This window comes from Suncus etruscus, chromosome 16 (genome assembly GCF_024139225.1).
Source record: "Suncus etruscus isolate mSunEtr1 chromosome 16, mSunEtr1.pri.cur, whole genome shotgun sequence".
Taxonomy (NCBI): Eukaryota; Metazoa; Chordata; class Mammalia; order Eulipotyphla; family Soricidae; genus Suncus; species Suncus etruscus.
Window position 1 is genome coordinate 46,591,724 of NC_064863.1, and position 19,198 is coordinate 46,610,921.

Here is a 19,198-nt window from a genome sequence, read left to right on the forward strand (position 1 = left end):
GCACAGTGGTAGGGTGTTTGCCACACAGCCAACCCTGGACGGACGGTATTTCGAATCCCAGCATCCCGTATGGTCCCCTGAGCCAGCCATGAGTGATTTTTGAGTGCAGAGCCAGGAGTAACCCCTGAGCTCCACTGAGTGTGACCCCCCCCCAAAAAAAAAAGCATAATTAGTTCTATTTTAGTTTTGCTTTTGTGGCTTTGGTTTCATGCAAACTTATATATTTTTCTCTCGTTTTTTGCCTTCTTTTCATGCACATAGCATCCTAAATATGGTTTTTTGTGTACAATAGGCAGTGCTAAGGAATGATAGATAGTATAAAAACTGCAGCTTTTAGTACTGACAAAAATAGTATTTTGGTTCATAGTGTTTTTATCTTTTATCGTTCATTATTCTCAATATGGAGGATCTTGGTTAGCAGTATGTTAGGAGAGAGCAAGTACGATAGGCAAATCTAAAATGACATTGCCATAGAATGAGTTTAAAAATCAAGGCACAAGGAAGCAATGAAAGTATACAGGAAAAAAATTATTTTCCTTTTTTATAATTTTTTAATATCTTTATTTAAACACTTTGATTACAAACATGATTATGGTTGGGTTTCAGTCATGTAAAGAATACCCCCCCTTCACCAGTGCAACATTCCCATCACCAATGTCCCAAATCTCCCCCCTCCCCACCCCCCCACCTAAAAAAATTATTTTCAAGTGCCCTTCTTATTTCAGATATTATAAATTTCTGTATTTTAGGATACAAAAAAAAAAAAGAAAGAAAAGTCCCATCTTTGGTGCTTCATTGTATATTTTTTTGCTTCTAATTTGATATTTTTATTTAAGTACCATGGTGACAAGGTTGTTCATAATTTTTTTTTTTTTTTTTGGTTTTTGGGCCACACCCGGTAACGCTCAGGGGTTACTCCTGGCTATGTGCTCAGAAGTCGCTCCTGGCTTGGGGGACCATATGGGACACCGGGGGATCGGCTAGCGCAAGCAAGGCAGGCACCTTACCTTTAGCGCCATAATATTTTTTTTACAATAAAGTTTTTCATGATAGAGTTACAGTCATACTATAGAAACAACATTCAGGGCCTGGAAGAGATAGCACAGCGGCGTTTGCCTTGCAAGCAGCCGATCCAGGACCAAAGGTGGTTGGTTCGAATCCCAGTGTCCCACATGGTCCCCCGTGCCTGCCAGGAGCTATTTCTGAGCAGACAGCCAGGAGAAACCCCTGAGCACCGCCGGGTGTGGCCCCAAAACAAAACAAAACAAAAAAGAAACAACATTCACGGGCCCGGAGAGATAGCACAGCGACGTTTGCCTTGCAAGCAGCCGATCAAGGACCAAAGGTGGTTGGTTCGAATCCCAGTGTCCCATATGGTCCCCCATGCCTGCCAGGAGCTATTTCTGAGCAGACAGCCAGGAGTAACCCCTGAGCACCGCCGGGTGTGACCCCCCCCCCCAAAAAAAAAACCAAAAAAAAAAAAAGAAACAACATTCACTGCCCATTTCCCACCACCAGTGCCCCAGTCTCCCTCTCACACTCCCAGATACCCCCGTCCTGTCTCTAGGGCATACATTTTTCTTAATTCTCTCTGTTTTGTTTTTTTTTAATTTAAATTATTTATTTAAAAAATGTGTCACATTGTTGACATGACTGATCATAATACATTTGTTTCGGGATGAAAGAAAGCAAAGTTATTAAGAAATAGAGAACAAAGAATAAAAAATATTGGAAGAAGAGGAGAGAGAGAATTCATTAGCAGTTATATTTGTGAAACTTCTTGTAGCAGTTAAAGTCAAAGATTTAGTATGCTCCCATTTTTTTCTCCAGAGATGGAAAATACATTAAAAAATGTGTGTGTGTGGGTCAATTGTTGTTTCATTGTAATTGAGACTTACGGCTAAAACTTTACATCTTACTGAAAAATGGGAACATGAACTGGAATAATGGCTTTGTCTTATTTGCAGTGTGAAAATGATAAGCATTCTTGATTTTTAGGTATTTTCCTCATAGACTTTTTATTCCTAGAAAGAGATTAAAAAAAACCTCTCTGAAATGCGGAATCTTGAAGAAACAATGGGAAAACTTAAACTGGTAAGTAAATGTCATGAAGTTGCTCAAAAATTAATGGTAAGAAATTTTTATTTTTTATTTTTGGGCCGCACCCACTTGTACTCTGAAGTTATTCCTGCTCAGGGATCACTTTTGAAGATGCTTAGGGATGCTAAGGATCAAACCCAGGTTGGCTGTATGCCAGCACATGACCTACCTACCTACTCTGTCCCAGAGATTTTTTATTTTGCATATATGTGTTTGTAATAGAAATATTGTACACTTTAGAATAGTTATTAAAGCCTTTAGCTTATTTTGAGATAGTCACAAAATAGCAAAACTATCACTGGTTTCTGATCCCAGAATTTGGAGGATGGGGCTTCTCTAGTGGTTCTGAGGGGCCCACTTGTTGATTATCAGCTGATTGGGCCTGCAGATCAACTAAGGATGTGGTGTTCTGAGTGCTTTATTAAGTCGGACCACAGGGCTACCCCAGTGGGGTAGGTGAAGGAGGGAAGTTATCAGGATTCCAGTGCTACTCAGGGCCCTCCAGAATAAAGCAAGCCATACATCCAATTAGTCCTTTTTCTCTGCCCGACCTTTAATAGCTGTTACTCTTTCTGTTTCTACTTTTTTATATATATATGTCTGTATAAATGGAATCATACAGTATGAAGCTTTTTGTCTAGCTTCTTTCACTTGAGGAAACATTTTTTATTTTTAAGATTCATGTTGATTGTAGCATTTCCCAGTACTTTATTTGCTGAGTAGTACCTATAAGATTGTAATGACTTTTGTTAATATTTTTATAATTTAATATGTACAGATCACAAGTTAAAGTAAAATTTGGAAAACTATTAAGAATTTTGTGTTCTAACAACTTTACAACCTCTCAGTTAACTTTAAAATTCGAATTTGATGGTTACTTGGTAAAGTTGTTAGCTTTAATTAAAAGCCTCAGTTCTACAGTGGAGCAATAATACAGTAGTTAGGGCACTTGCCTTGCATGCAACCAACCTACGTTTGATCCCCAGTACCCCATATGGTCTCCCACTCACACCACCAGGAATATTTCCTGAGAGTCAAGCCAGGAATAAATCTTGAGCACAGCTAAATGTCGCCTAAAAACAACAAAATATGGAGAGATAGCTGAACTGGTTGATTCACACGCTTTGCATGCAGAACCTGAGTTCAATCTCTCGCACCACATGGTCTCTGACCCCACTGGGAGTGATCCCCAAGTACGATGCTGCAAGTAGACCCTTAGCACTGTTGGTTGTGGTCCAAAAACTAATAATTTTGATTAATAGTGTAAACCTTTTTCCTAGTCATGTTGTATATTCTGGTAATTTTCAAATGAGAAGACTAGTAATTATTATAACATAAACCTAGACATGGCCATAGTCTAGAATTGTTGGGGTTGAGCTAGAGAGATAGTACAGTGGGTAGGGTGCTTACCCACTAGACAGATAACCTAGGTTCAATCCCCAGTATCCCATTATGGGACCCCCAGGTTCTCTGAGAGTAATTTCTGAGTGCAGAGCCAGGAGTAACTTCAGAGCATCGCTGAGTGCGCCCCCCACAAATAGAATTGTTGAGGTGATTTTTATAGGTAAGCCTTCACTGTTCAGGACAGTTAGACTTGAAGGCCACCTAGGTTACACCTAGCAGTTTTGTGGAGTCAGGTCATGTGGTGCTCGGTATTGAACTTGGGATCTCATACATGCAAGACATGTGATTTAACACTTGATCCTGTTCTCCAGCCCCTATAGTCTCCCTTGTAGTCTAGAGTTGGTAGAAGAATTTCTACTTCAAGTAGAAATTTCTGGGGAGTTACCACCAAAATACATTTTTATTAGCCTGTTAAATGAGTTGTTGCTAAGATTGGAAACCAAAACAAACACTAATTTAAAGTAATATTTACCCTTCCTTCCTTCCTTCCTTCCTTCCTTCCTTCCTTCCTTCCTTCCTTCCTTCCTTCCTTCCTTCCTTCCTTCCTTCCTTCCTTCCTTCCTTCTTCTTTCTTTCCTTTCTTTTCTATTGAACATGTTTAGGGCTTACTCCTGCCTCTTTGTCATTGCTGGTCATACTCAGGTGAGCATAGATGGTACTGGGGATCAAACCTAGGTTGGCTACAGACAAGGCAAATGCTTTACCATTGATACTATCCCCCTAACCTTACTTACTTATACTCTAGTTGTGGTGTGGTGGAATAAAGCAAATAAAGTAAAGCCATTAGGGGTTTCGCATCCCATATTTTCCTGAGTACCAGTAGGAATAATTCCACTGTTTTGTTTGTTTGTGAACCATACCTGGCAATGTTTTAGGATACTCCTGACTCTGCATTCACACAAGAGTCACTCCTGGTGGGCTCAGGGGACCATATGGGATGTGGGAATCGAACCCAGAGCAGTCATGTGCGTGGCAAGTATCCTACGACTGTGCTATCTGGCCCAGGAATAATTCCTGAGTGCACAGGCACAGTAAATATTGGGGTCATTCAAAAAGGAATTCCCGGGCCCGGAGAGATAGCACAGCAACGTTTGCCTTGCAAGCAGCTGATCCAGGACCAAAGGTTCGAATCCCGGTGTCCCATATGGTCCCCCGTGCCTGCTAGGAGCTATTTCTGAGCAGACAGCCAGGAGTAACCCCTGAGCACCACCAGGTATGGCCCAAAAAACAAAAAAAAAACAAACAAACAAAAAAAGAAATTCCCTTGGCCTAAGAGCTACAGGGTTTCTCCACCCTTGGAGTATATTGTCATGGGATTAACTATAGACTCCATACAGGTTCATTTACTCTCCCCTTTTGTGCTGTTTGGAAGACTTCTGCTTTGTCCTGGGTGATAAAGTCAGATCTCTGTATCTAAAGATCACGGTATCTATACAAGTCAAGAGGTGGAACTTATGATGAAGTCTTTCTTTGTGGTTCTAGAAGTTCTGCTCCCTAAGTGTCATTTTAATCCGTCTTCTGTGGTTGGTGGTCTTGGTCTTTGAGTTGATCCTAGGATGTTTCTAGAAGACCCATTTCGTTGCAATTGTCTCAGACAGACCTTTGGAACTGGAGATCGTGGTGGTTGTGCAGGCCATAGCTCAAACTCTAGACTAGGGCTTTTTTATTGGTCCCAGGATACATACAGTCTGGTCATAGTTCTATCAGCCAGTCATTTGTAGATCGCAATCTTGGCTTTTGGACAGACCAAAGGGTGACGAGTCTTTTGATTTTGTCTTATCGTTAGCTAGTGGGGTAGGATAACCTGCTCTTAGGTCAAGTTGTTCCCGCTTTTCTCATTGTCAGGATATCATATTAGAGCTGGCACTTGATGGTGTCCCAGCAGTATTAAGGATGTCCCAGATGGGATTTGTTTCCTGTAGCTGTTGTGAAGAACTGTGTCATTTCTATGTCTGGGATCCAGGGTTCAAGGCTGGACAAATGATGTCTAATCACCTGGGGTCTAAGTTGGATCCACGTGACATATTTTCAGGGTGGGAGATGTCCCTGTATTAAACATAAGAAAATTTATAGAACTTTCACCATGCAGGTACATACTTATTTTTGAAGACAGGAAAAAAAATCAGAAATTCTAAGTATATACATCTGAGTTTTATAAAACTTTTAGCCACAACTGATAAATTGCTTTGAAATAAACATGCTGGGGAATGATGACAAACCCATAACCTTTGAATGCACAACTGAATTTACTAAGCCATTGGGTAAGGGATGGGGTGAAGAGATAGAATGAGAGGTGGACTGGAAATGACTTGAGGACAGTGGCAGGGGGCCAGAGGAAATCTTAAGCACTTTGTTGGTGCTAAAGGGCAGTCACTTTGTACATCAAAGCCATGAAGGTTAACACTTTTATAAACATGATTCTACTACCCAAACCATAGTAAAATGAATAACGTTCTTAGGGTAGGGAGATGGCTCAAAGAACTGGAACACATGCCTTGCATATATCATATAGATATATAGTTTGGTCTTTGGTTCCTGATGGTTCCTGAAGATTGCTGATAAAGTAGTGGTAGCTTCTAGTGGCACTGGGTGTTACCATGGACTGGCAAACACTGCTCTGGAGATTCTCCAAAATTTTCCATACTCCCCAAATAAAAATATGTATAAATATGTTTTATGTGCATAATATTTTTATAGTTAGAAATTTAATTATGTTAATAAATTTTGCAGGAATTAAACTTCTGTCATAAAGAAAAGGAGAGACTCAACGATGAGCTTCTTATAAAATCAGACCTAGAAACTGTTGTTCATCAGCTTGAAGAAGAGAAGCAAAGACTTGTCAAAAAAGTTGAAGGTTTTGCAATGAAAGGTACATTTTAAAACATTAATAATTTAAAAATTATAGTAATTTTCTCTTCATGTATTATTGTTCTTAGTGGATGATCTTTCATTTTTTCATCCGGTAAATATTTGTCGAGTGGTTGCTGCATATCAGGAAGTAGGTTATACATTGAAGTACAGGATTATCCTTATTGTTTTCCAGATAGGTTGGACTAGACAGCATTTCTACCAGCAGTGAGTGTGAGTTCCTTACTCTCTACATCCATGCCAGTGTCTGAAACTTGATTTATTTTGTGCTTATTTGAAGAAAAAGAAGGTTTTTTGATGTCTTTTTATGTTTATACCATTCAAGTTTAATGGTAAATTGTACATCTTATTACTTTTTGTAGATAACATTTTTTGTAGCACATTTTCAAATCACCAGGAAGTACCAATATGGTAAATTATTGCTTTATTTTATTGTGCTTATGATAAGTCAAAAGCAGGAGGATTTCACTTATTGGATTTATTAGTTTTTATTTTTTTGGAAGGTGTGTGTCCTAAGTAATGTTCAGGCAGCCAGGTACCTGCTTCCAGTCATGCTCAGTCACTGGCCATCAGGGTCTGAGGATGCAGTGCTAGGGCCACCTAGGGGTGCTCAGGGATTACCAAGCCACCTGGAAGTGTTCAGGAAGCCATCGTGCCAGGAATTGAACTCAGATTGGGCAAGGTTACTTCTATACCATCTCCATGACCTCCTGAAAAATCTTTTTTTTAGTTTTGCAAGGTGGAGGAGATATCATAGGGGTTAAGGCTCATGCCTTGAATGCATCTCACCCATATAATTATGCCTTTGTACCACTTGGATCTCTAAAGTAACAATACCTTACACAGGCCATATGGCCCCGCCAGCCCCCAAGGTATTCCTAGGGTGCTACAGGTGAAAAAAGTGTAAAATGCAGAGGAAGATGGGCCACATACAAGACTAAGGCCAATTTGTAGATAAGAGGGCCACAGGAAGAAAATAGTAGTGAAAAGGTTGAGAAATGGTATTGAATTTTAGGCACTACTGTGAGTACATTGTCCCCACACACAAACACAAGCTTGCTAGTCTGACAACTCTGGGCTGGTGATGCCCCTTGAACATACCAGCACACACGCATACAGTCATGGCACACTGCTGAAGCGCCCCTCACTTGTGGGGGGTGACCCCTCCTGCCCCTGGAATTTGTTTTGTCTTATCTATCTATCTATCTATCTATCTATCTATCTATCTATCTATCTATCTATCTATCTATCTATCTATCATCTATCTATCATCTATCTATCATCTATCTATCATCTATCTATATCTATCTATCTATCTATTTTTGGTTTTTGGGTCACACCCGGTGGTGCTCAGGGTTACTCCTGGCTCTGTGCTCAGAACTCGCTCCTGGCAGGTGCGGAGGACCATATGAGATGTCTGAATTCGAGTCAGGGTCCATCCTGTGTTGGCCAAGTGCAAGGCCATTACCATTGTGCTATCGCTCCTACCACTGTTTTGACTTTTTTCTTCTTTCTACTGAGTATGAATCTCTTTGATATCTGATTATAGGCAACATACAAAACAGTGAATGATTTTTAGTAGATTTTTATTTTGAAAACTATGAATGTAACTTGTTTGACTAATTGTCTATATTATGTGGACATTGTTTTAAGATTTAATGACTTTAATTTTCAGAAAGAGAACTTACTTTGGAAGTTGAGAGGATGAGACTAGAACATGGAATAAAACGTCGAGACAGGTCACCGTCTAGGTTAGATACATTTCTGAAAGGTATAGAAGAAGAACGAGATTTTTATAAGAAAGAGCTAGAGAGACTTCAACATTTAATACAGCGAAGATCTTGTTCTGTCAATTATCTTGCACGTGAAAAATTTTCAATATCTAAAACAGCAGAAAAGGTAATATCTTCGAGTGAGTAATTGATATGGCAAGGCTCTTTCTTTATGAGCCAGTGTTTCCGGTTTTCTGTTGTATTTATCATGCTCATTTTTTAAACAAGTCTTTCTTAATTGTAACTTTCTTCAATGACCCTACTATAGGAAGCTCTGCATTAATTTGGAAAACTACTTAAGAACAAAGTATAACAAACTAATTCTTGAATAAAAACATAACATTACTGATGTAAAATTTTTGTGTGTATAAATGTGTAAGGTTTAGAAAGAATTTTCAGAATATTTTATTTGTTTAGAGTTCATTTTAAATGAAAATTTTGGTGAAGCAAGATAGTTTTTATTGAAACTCATTTAGAAATATATGAGGGAGGGGCCGGAGAGATAGCATGGAGGAAAGGCAGTTGCCTTTCATGCAGAAGGTCATTGTTTCAAGTCCCATATGGTCTCCCCGAGCCTGCCAGGAGCAATTTCTGAGCGTGGAGCCAGGAGTAACCCCTGAGTGCTGCTAGGTGTGACCCAAACTCCCCCGCCCCCCCCCCCCAAAAAAAATATATGAGGGGAGAGAGAGAAGTATGTTTGAGAGACAACATGGAAGTTTCTCTCTCCATATTGTAAGTAAGCAAGCAAGCAAAGAAACATGAGACCAGCAAGCCAAAGATGTGTTCAAGGGAAAACATGAGCTTGAAGAACAAGCTCAGGGTTCTTTTTTTGGGGGGAAGAGGGGATTGGTTCCCCCACTTAGCAATGCTCAGGGGGTACTCCTGGTGGTACTCAGGGGACCATATGAGATGCTGGGGAATACATCTACATGCAAAGCAGTTGCCCTTCCCATTGTACTCTCTAGCCCCTGAGTTCATTTTTTAATTATTTTTAATTTTAGACAGTGATTTACAGTACTGTTAAAGATAGGATTTCTATCATAAATCTTCTCTGGACCATATATTTATCATCTTCCTTCCACCATTGTCCCAGTGTCATCCTCCCTATCCTTTTCTCCACACATCTCTCAAACCCACCTAAACTTTAATATTGAAGGCCAAGTCTCAGTTTCTATTGCCTTTGGGTATTTGTTATTTTTCTACTTTATATATATATATTTTAACTTTATATTTACATATGAGAGATCATTCTGTCTGTTCCTCTCTTTCTTTTCTTTTCTTTTTGTTTTTTGTTTGTTTTCTTTGTTAGTTTGTTTTTGGGTCATACCTGGCAGTGCTCAGGGTTTACTCCTGGCTCTATGAATAGAAATCGCTCCTGGCTGGCTCGAGGGACCATATGGGATGCCGGGATTCGAACCACCGTCCTTCTGCTTGAAAGGCAAATCCCTTACCTCCATGCTATCTCACCAGCCCCTGTTCTTCTCTTTCTAACTAATTTCACTCACTAGGGTACTCTCATACAAGTAGCAGCAGATTGCTTGATTTCATCTTGTTGCTGAGTAGAATTTCATTGTACCATATATACTTGTACTGTATTTTCTTCTTTATTATATTTTGTTGTTTTATTGTTTTTTGGGCCATACTCAGTGACACTCAGGAGTTACTCCTAGCTCTTCATTCAGAAATTACTCCTGGCAAGGCTCAGGGGACCACATGGGGAGCTGGGGATCAAATTCTAGGTCAACTACATGCAAGGCAAATGCCCTACCCCTTATGCTATTGCTCCAGCCCCTGTACCATATTTTCTTTATCCAGTCTGTTCTTGGACACTTGAGCTGTTTCCAGATTTTGGCCATTGTGAATGATGTTTGGAACATTTTAGAGTTTCAACAACAAACTGCAGGTATGCTAGGAAATAGTTGCTATATACAAATATGAGTGAAGGTATTTGTGTGGAGTTTAAAAATAGTTAGCGGGGCCAGAGAGATAGCATGGAGGTAAGGCGTTTGCCTTTCATGCAGGAGGTCATCGGTTCGAATCCTGGCGTCCCATATGGTCCCCTGTGCCTGCCAGGAGCAATTTCTGAGCGTGGAGCCAGGAATAACCCCTGAGCACTGCCGGGTGTGACCCAAAAACCACACACACTAAATAAATAAATAAATAAATAAATAAATAAATAAATAAATAAATAAATAAATAAATAAATAAATAAATAAATAAAAATAAAAATGGTTAACAATGCTGGGACTAGTGAGTCTTAAAATTGAAAATTTCTAAAATTCTTTGCCTAAAATTCAGGTATTGACTAGTTGATATTTAACTGTGTTTAGAAACTCTTCAAAAGCTTGATTTTATACAATGTAAGTTGTCAATCCCTGCTTTATAACAAATGGCAGTTTCTTGGGACTATAGTTAGTAATGCAGTAAAATAACATTTGTGTTAATACCTTCATCAATAAGTATTGATTTTTCTGTATCTTTGTGGAGGCCCAGCGTTTCATTTGCAAAGTGCGGAAGTACCTATAGTTTTTTTGTGAATGCTAATTAAAATCATTTACATACAAGTTCAAGATGATATCTAGTTATAGTAAATACTTTTTCATATATGCTGGTTAAGAGTTCATGAGATATAGGCAAAAAGTTAGGTTAGATTCTACAAATTGTAAACTAAGTGTCTGCATTGCTGGGGCATAGTATAAAGTACTGGTTATCTTCAATTTTGTGTGAGTTTGCTAGTTGCTGAATTGTTGAAAGGGAGTTACAATTATTTTTTGGTGTAGAAGCAACTTTGGTTTAATAAATAACAAATAATCAGGACTCTAGTAATAAGACTTCTGTTATGTAGAGATTCATTTTACTAATAATGTTGAGAGGCTAAATAATAATTAGTCAGTGATGGTGTCAAAAAGAACATATTGTTGTAAATACCTACATACAAGTTATGTTTAGAGAAGAGCTAATGCTCCTGTTTAAGATGGTCAATGCATGAGGGAATTCTGACTCTACATTGTGTCCCTTGGGAAGCTTTGAAGTGGCATTAGTAAAAGCAGATGCCTATTATGTCTCTCCTAGAACTCTACACTTCAGTCATGAAAGCATACAGTAAGTATGAACATATAAGGAAATGGCCTTAGAATCTTACTTACAATGAGTTAATGAAGAAACAGCACAGGAAAAATTCATATTGCTTTAAGAGGATTTGGAGGTCAGAGTTAGACTGGAGAATCTGAAAAGACTTTTGGAGAAAGTGACCATTAAACTGATCCCTGGATAAGTAAATAGACTGTCATGTTCTTATTTATTGATCTGTTCTTTTATAAAATTTACATAGACCATCTTTCTGATTTTTTTGGTGGTTTTATTTTCCTAGTTCTTTAGGTTAAGTCCTTAAATCTTAATCATATGTTCTCTAAGACATTTGTTCTTTAAAGTATACAGATTTCTAATATCTTGATTTTTACCTATCTCACCAAAAGAATAAAATATATCTTGGTCTGTAGAGATAGTACCTTGCATGCAACCATGCATGGTTCAATCCGTGGCATTGTATGTGATACTCCAGCACTGGGAGGGGTGAATCCTGAGTGCCAGTGATGGCCTCCAAAAACTAAATAAATAGATATATAGATAAATAAATAAAATATATCTAAGTGGCATGTCAAGGGAGCTCATAGGTCTCTTACCAAGCCTACATTGGATATGCTATCATTGCAGTTAATACTGAAGAATAGAGACCAGGCTACTTTCTATTTTTTTTTTTTTATCCTTTTGGTTATTGGGCCACACCTGGCAGCTCTGGGGAATTACTCCTGACTGAGCTCAGAAACTCCTGGAAGGTTTGGGGAACTATTTGGAATGCCAAGGATCAAACTTGGGTTGGCACTTGCAAGGAAAATGCCCTACCTACTGTGCTATCGCTCTGGCCTTGAGGCTGTTTTCTAATGTCTGATTTAGCAGATTTAGCAATCCCTATTTGGGACTTAGGCAAAAGAGTAGAGTAGATGTTGTCTTTAACATTAAGATCCTAATTGAGGGGGCTGGAGAGATAGCATGGAAGTGGGGCATTTGCCTTGCTTGCAGAAGGACGATGGTTTGAATCCTGGCATCCCACGTGGTCCTTTGAGCCTGCCAGGAGTGATTTCTGAGCATAGAGCCAGGAGTAACCCCTGAGCTCTGCCGGGTGTGACCCCCCCCAAAAAAAAATTCTAGTTGGAGGGGCCAGAGCAGTGGTGTAAGCCATAAGGCATCTGCCTATCCTAGGATGAACCACAGTTCGACCCCTGAACCAGGAGTGATTTCTGAGCACATAGCCAGGAGTAACCCCTGAGTGTCACCCAGTGTGGCCAAAAAAAACAAACAAAAAAAAAGCTCCTAGTTGGAACTATAACACAGCAGGTAGGGTGTTTGCCTTGCATGAGACTGAACTGGTTTGATCCACAGAGCGCTGTGAGTAATTCCTGAGTGCAGGGTTGGGAAGAACTACTGAGCATCATTAGGTGTTGCCTGAGAGCCCCCCCCCCAAAATATATAAATAAATAAATAAATAAATAAATAAGAAAAGAAAATAAGATACTGTACGTTTCAAGCCTGCATTTGCCATCATTTTCTACAGTAGCTATGAAGATGGTGAAGGTTTTGCTTATTAGAATAGGTATAAATTTTTATTGTTTTGTTTTGGGGCCATACCCAACGATGCTCAGGGATTCCTGCTGGCTCTGCACCCAGGGACCACTCCTGTCAGGACTCAGGGAGCCATATCAAATGGAAGAATGTTGGATTGAACCCAAGTTGTTGGTGTGCAAAGCAAGGACCCTATGCACAGAACTGTCTCTCCAGCCCAAAGTTTAATTTAGAAATGATTGGAAGTAGTTAACCTGTTCAGTGAACAGCTTTACCCTGCTTGATGGAAATCATTAATTTATCTAATTGCCAACAAAGACCACACATAAACTTGAACCTTGAGTAGTTGGGAATTTGGTGTTCCTGGGAAATTCATCTTAGATTTAGTTGCAGCAAACCCTGGGTTGTTTTAATTACTGCATAGAGGTCCTGGCGCACATGCTACCTGCCTGTTACCTCTGAATAAAGTTAGAAGCCAGAAAGTTGTTTCCAAACTTGATGGTGTGCCTCGGAATCACCTGATGGCTTAACATACCACAGTTAAACTTAGTTTTTTTGTTTGTTTGTTTGTTTGTTTGGTGTTTGGGCCACACCCGGTTTTGCTCAGGGGTCACTCCTGGCTGTCTGCTCAGAAATAGCTCCTGGCAGGCACAGGGGACCATATGGGACACCGGGATTCGAACCAACCACCTTTGGTCCTGGATCGGCTGCTTGCAAGGCAAACGCCGCTGTGCTATCTATCTCTCCTGGCCCTAAACTTAGTTTTTGATGGAGCAACTTAAATTGACTCTCAAATACACATGTCATATAAGTGACTAGATGCTGTTGCTGTTGCTGTAGTAATTAATTACACTTTAGATTCTACTAGTATGAACAGTGCCAGGAAAATGACCATTGAAGCATCCAATAGATTGTATTGTGGGCAGCTGAATCCCTTCTGGTGAATGTGAAGGACAGAAAATTTGCCCTAATCCTGTCAGCACTCTCTTCTGCAGTTATTTGGAAGTCAAAGTTATGTTCCTTAACTACACAAAAGGAACTCATGTTCTTTTTGAGTTGGCATCCTTTAGTCAGCCTCATCACCAGTGTCCTTATGACAAGCATGTGGTGATAATTATAACAAATGATAACTTCTGTTTTAAATTATGCTTCAGGGTAATTACAATTCAGAAATTCATCTTATAAGAGAAAGAATTGAACTTCAACATATGCTTACAAAGATGTGAAAAACATGTAGCCAGTGTTGAATTGTGTGTGTCTGTGAGAGAGTGAGATTTAGTTTAATAAGAGATTTAGTTTAATAATTTAGTTTAATAAGTAGGAAAGACTAGGTTTATGAATGGGTACCATGTCACTATCAATATTTCAAGAGATGTTAGATAATTTTCAATCAATTATATTCATAATTATAGCTCTTAGCTCTTAGGAGTCAGAGTTCATTCAGTTGGGTTCTTATCCCTGAATTCTTACCATAATTCCTTGTCAAATGGTCACTCAACTGATGATACTAATACTTGTCCACTGACAGCAACCAAAATGGAAAAAAGTGGAGCCAGACTTGAATTTCTCACAGTGTGGTTGTAGACTGTGTGCCTCAGATTATATGACTTGATTATTCAACACATGGATTTCTTTGCTGCCCTCTTTACCTCCATACACAAGATTGTCTAGTATGGACCCAGAAGTTTGCTAGTTCTCTTTACTTTTTAGTTGACATATGACATACTAGTTTTAGGTATAATGTGTCTATATTTGTATATATTGTGAAAGATTACCACAGCAAGTCTGATTAGCATCCATCACCAGACCTAATAATGAATGTATATGGGTATAGTGAACCTTTGAGATTTACTTTCAGCAACTTTCAAACATAAAATATAATATTATTACTGATATTCCTGTTCTCTACTGGATCGCACTATGACTTATAGCTGGAAGTTTGTACTTTTTACCCATTTGACTTCCTCACTATCTCCCATCCCCATGCTGTTTCCAGGAACTGAATTTCTGTTGATTTTTTGTTTTCTTTTTCTTTCATATTACAATTACAACAAATAATAAATTAATTTTAAAATTATGTTTCAGGGTGATTATAATTCAGAAATTAATGTGATCACAAGAGAAAGAAATGAACTTCAATGTATGCTAGAAAGATTTGAAAAACATATGGAGGATATACAGTCCAACGTCAAGCTACTGACAGCTGAAAGAGATAAACTAAGTGTCTTATATAATGAAGTAAGAAATTAATTATAATTGAATCAACAGATTATGTAGAGCCAGTTAACTGTGATACATCTTTATATTACATCTTTATATTACTAATATTTGTGAATATATTTATTTGGTTTTGCTTTTTACCTCTGTAGTTTTTACTATAAATCTTTTATATCATTTTATCATCAATGACTAGTATATCCTTTGTGTCACTAGTCTATGGGCACTGTGCTATTCCTTTATAATTAGAATATTAGTTATAATGTCTGCTATCATCTTGTGATCCTAAAGAAAAGACTTGTTATATTCCATAAGTACTCTTTCTCTTTTCCAACCTGTGTGTCATGTCAGAGATAATTTCCTTCTTCTGAAATTACTGGTGACAGGTCTCAGCCTGACTTTGAGCCAAGCTATATTTTGTGTTCAGATTTGTGGAGTATATTTATCAAATGGTGATATCTACTATTTGGATAGAAGAGAAATTAAGGACGTGCCTCTAGTGAAAAAATTCTGTAAGGTTGGCCAATTATAAACCCTCGCTTTTTAAAGGTTAAAGTGAATCAGAACAAAGCATAGGGTTCTTTACTAAATTTGTTTTTGTACTAATTTTTCTTGAAATCCTACTGTTAATTCATGACACTGAGAAGGGGATGCAGATTAAAAGGTTAAGGTAGAAAAGCTGTTAACATTTTGGAAAATATGCCATGTAAATTGATCTGCTTCTGTCCTTTTCACATTTATGACTTAGATTTCATTTTTCTTGGATTAACTTATTAGTTGCCATCTGTTAGCAGATTTTCACTTCTCTCCATCTCCTTTACTTTTATTTACTATTGTTGTAATTCTTTACTTATTTTGTAGGGATTTGGGAAAGAGAGCTTAGGTAGCATGTGTTTATTTAATTTAATATTTTTTTATTGTGGGAGCATATATCCTAAGTGTTATTTATATTACATCTTTTAAGGCTCAGGAAGAATTATCTGTACTAAGACAATCCACCCCAGTTTCCCAGGATATTGTTAGTCTTATGGAAAAGGAAAAAGAACTTGCAATATCTGATCTAAGAAGAGTTATGGCTGAGAATGAAGCTTTAAAAGGAAAGTTTAAAGTAAGTATTAAGATGGACTTATTTGGGGCCGGGCGGTGGCGCTAAAGGTAAGGTGCGCCTGCCTTGCTTGCGCTAGCCTTGGACAGACCGCGGTTCGATCCCCCGGTGTCCCATATGGTCCCCCAAGCCAGGAGCAACTTCTGAGCACATAGCCAGGAGTAACCCCTGAGCGTTACCGGGTGTGGCCCAAAAACAAAAAAAAAAAAAAAAAAAGATGGACTTATTTTTGAAAAGTTATAAGCTATCTTTGCTTTCCTTGTGAAGTTACTCTTAAGAATGTGAAGCTAAATGAGACCTTAGTGTTTTATGTGTCCTGGATGCTAGGGGCTTTTTTTTTTTAAGGTGGAATTATGTACAGGATTACATAATTCAGTATTAACCATTATTTTTATTGGACTTCCTAGTTTAGTTCCAATAAATATTACTATGGAGGACAGGGTGCTTACTTTGCTTGTGGCCCACCCTGCTTTGATCCTGAGCAATGTGGTCAGAACAGAGCCAAAAGTAAGCCCTGAGCACTACCAAGTGCCCCCCCCCAAAAGTGTCAAAAAAATTTCATGATACATGAAAAATTTGAAATTCAATACCTATTGATTATTATTTTACTCTAACACTCTTGTCTACATGTTTTTTTGTACTTTTTCTTTTGTGCTGCAGTGGCAAAATTGAATGGCTAAACAGAAACTGGATGTTAGGCTGGAGAGAGAGAGAGAGAGCTCTACAGAGTGCTCACTTTGTATGCAGGAGCCACAGATTTGATCCCTGCCACCAACTCCCACTGTCTTCTCCAGCATAGAACCAGGAGTAGCCCCCATGCAATGCCAGGATGACCCAAAAACAAAAAGAAAGAAAATGAAGTAAAGAAATTAGATGTCCCATAAAGCCTAAAATATATATTATCTAGTTCTTTGTGGAAAAGAGCCAACCTCTGATCTCAATAGAAAGTTTCTCATTTAATGGAAATGGAGTGGTTTTTGGTTTGGTAAAAATTTTATAAAGAAGATAATGTATTGATAAATGAGAAACTTTTTTTGTTTGTTTGTTTGTTTTTTGGGCCACACCCGGTGACTCAGCTCAGGAGTTACCCCTGGCTATGCGCTCAAAATCATTCCTGGCTTGGGGAACCATATGGGACACCGGGGATCGAACCTACGTCCGTCCTGGGTCAGCCGCATGCAAGGCAAATGCCCTACCACTCTAGTATCTCTCCAGCTGCTATAGTAACATTTTAAAGTTCAGCATGTGATATCTTCCATCACCCCCAACTACCTCTACCCTTCTCCTTAGGATTGCTTGTACTTTTCTTATTGTTTTTTGTTTGTTTGTTTTTTTGGTGGGGCATGTTGTGTGGTTTTTGGCCACATCCATTGATACTCAGGCTACTCTTGGCTATGCACTCAGGAATCAGTTCTGGCAGTGCTCAAGGGATTTATGGGATGTTAGGGATCAGACCCTGCCCAAGTTAGCCACACGCAAGGCAAGTACCTACCCGCTGTACTATTGCTCCAGCCCCTATTTTTACCTTTCTTAAAGCAATTTTCTGTTTTATGCTTTTCAAATTTAAACATTTTTTATATATTCTTTTATTTTCTTTATATATTCTTAGTGCAAACCTTTACTTGATACATGATTTTCAAAAAGTTCCCCCTTTAATGGGTTGTCTTTTTATTAATGTATTAATGTGTCTTTTGAAACATAGAGTGTAAACATAGAAGTATCTTTTTGATATATACTTATGATTTCTTTTATAATTTTCATACAATCATGTTATACACACAAAGTGCATAACAGTGCTGAGCAAATTAAAGAACTCAGTATTAGCTATTAATTTTATTAGAATTCATAGTTTACTTATAAAAATGATATTAAGCTGGCCGGGGGGGGGGGGCTCCAGTCCCTGAACTTCGGGCTTGGGAGGTCTCTCTCCCTTCCCGGAGCAAGATTTTAGCCGGCATGGACGGCCAGCTGGCAGACCCCTCATGGGCCAGCGGCCTTTAAGTCCAGCCCAGGGTCAGGGGGGTCCGCAATTGGGTCACACGACCTCCCTCTCCCCCATTCCTCCGGATCTCCAGGTGGGTTTCTGGGAGGAGCTGACAGGGCACTCTGGGTTTTTCCCCACCCCCAGGCCGGACCGGGACACTGGCCTAGGGTTGGGCTTAGGGGGTGGAGCTGGATCTGGTGGGTGGCAGAGAGGGGCTCAGCTATATCAGTTTGTCACTGGTAATCTCATACCAGTCTACATTTTGCAAACCGCGCGGGGGCTAGCGCCCCCGCTCGAACATTTGCTCCTTCCAACCTTCAGTACCCCCGATTTACCCTTCTTTAACTTCAGTAACACATAGTTCTTATCTCTAATCTAAGACATACAGTATATCTAACAAATTCCAGAACTATTTAGAAGGACACAAATTGAACACATATCTTTTGAATATTTTATGGGTATTTTCTTTAACTGATGTAACTCTGTATATATTCTTCTACCATGATGTTTCTATTCACTTTTCATCTTATCTTTTCTTTGTAAGCTGTTAAGTAAGGATTGTTGGTGGAACTGTCCCTCAGTTTGATGCCTATGATTGAACTATGTCATGGAAATTTCTGGTCTTGTCCCTATTGCCTTTAGATGCACCAATAATGCCCCATGGCATTGATCCTTGTTTGCATAGACACATTAAAATGGGAAAAAAAATACATACAGATAAGTTCTTATCTAATAAATCTCAGTACAATGTACCTTACACCCTGAACATTGATATAATGAACTGGCACAGGCTTCAGAAGAATGGGCATCCTCCATACACGCCGGAACCAGGCAAGCTATCTACGAAACATCCAAGGTCTTTTAGAACAACAGCGGGAAGCAGTCCTCTACCAGGAAAGACACTACCAAGGGTCTGACATCGACCTCTTATAAAGAGACTTCCGTTTCCACCGAGAAGACTTGATAGCAACAATGACCTGCTCTACAGGACATGGTTCTCTCTAGTGCCCCTTAAGTGGGAGGTGAAACGAGAGGATGCTATGCACCATCCTGACTGCAATATGGGACATGCAGACTCCAGGATCTTTAATACAGAAGCATGATACCAACAACAGAGACTATGTGAGG

The 19,198-nt window shown here is 39.0% G+C and overlaps 1 protein-coding gene across 1 annotated transcript in view; it reads left to right on the forward strand.

The window, feature by feature from the left end:
* The window catches only part of CEP135 (centrosomal protein 135), a 64,819-nt gene that overhangs the window by 24,294 nt on the left and 21,327 nt on the right, over nucleotides 1–19,198 (forward strand). The window contains exons 8-12 of the mRNA XM_049789959.1: nucleotides 2,029–2,094; nucleotides 6,235–6,373; nucleotides 8,048–8,271; nucleotides 14,850–15,002; nucleotides 15,946–16,089. Of these exons, the coding sequence (XP_049645916.1) occupies nucleotides 2,029–2,094; nucleotides 6,235–6,373; nucleotides 8,048–8,271; nucleotides 14,850–15,002; nucleotides 15,946–16,089 (726 nt within the window). The remainder of the gene's footprint in view (nucleotides 1–2,028; nucleotides 2,095–6,234; nucleotides 6,374–8,047; nucleotides 8,272–14,849; nucleotides 15,003–15,945; nucleotides 16,090–19,198) is intronic.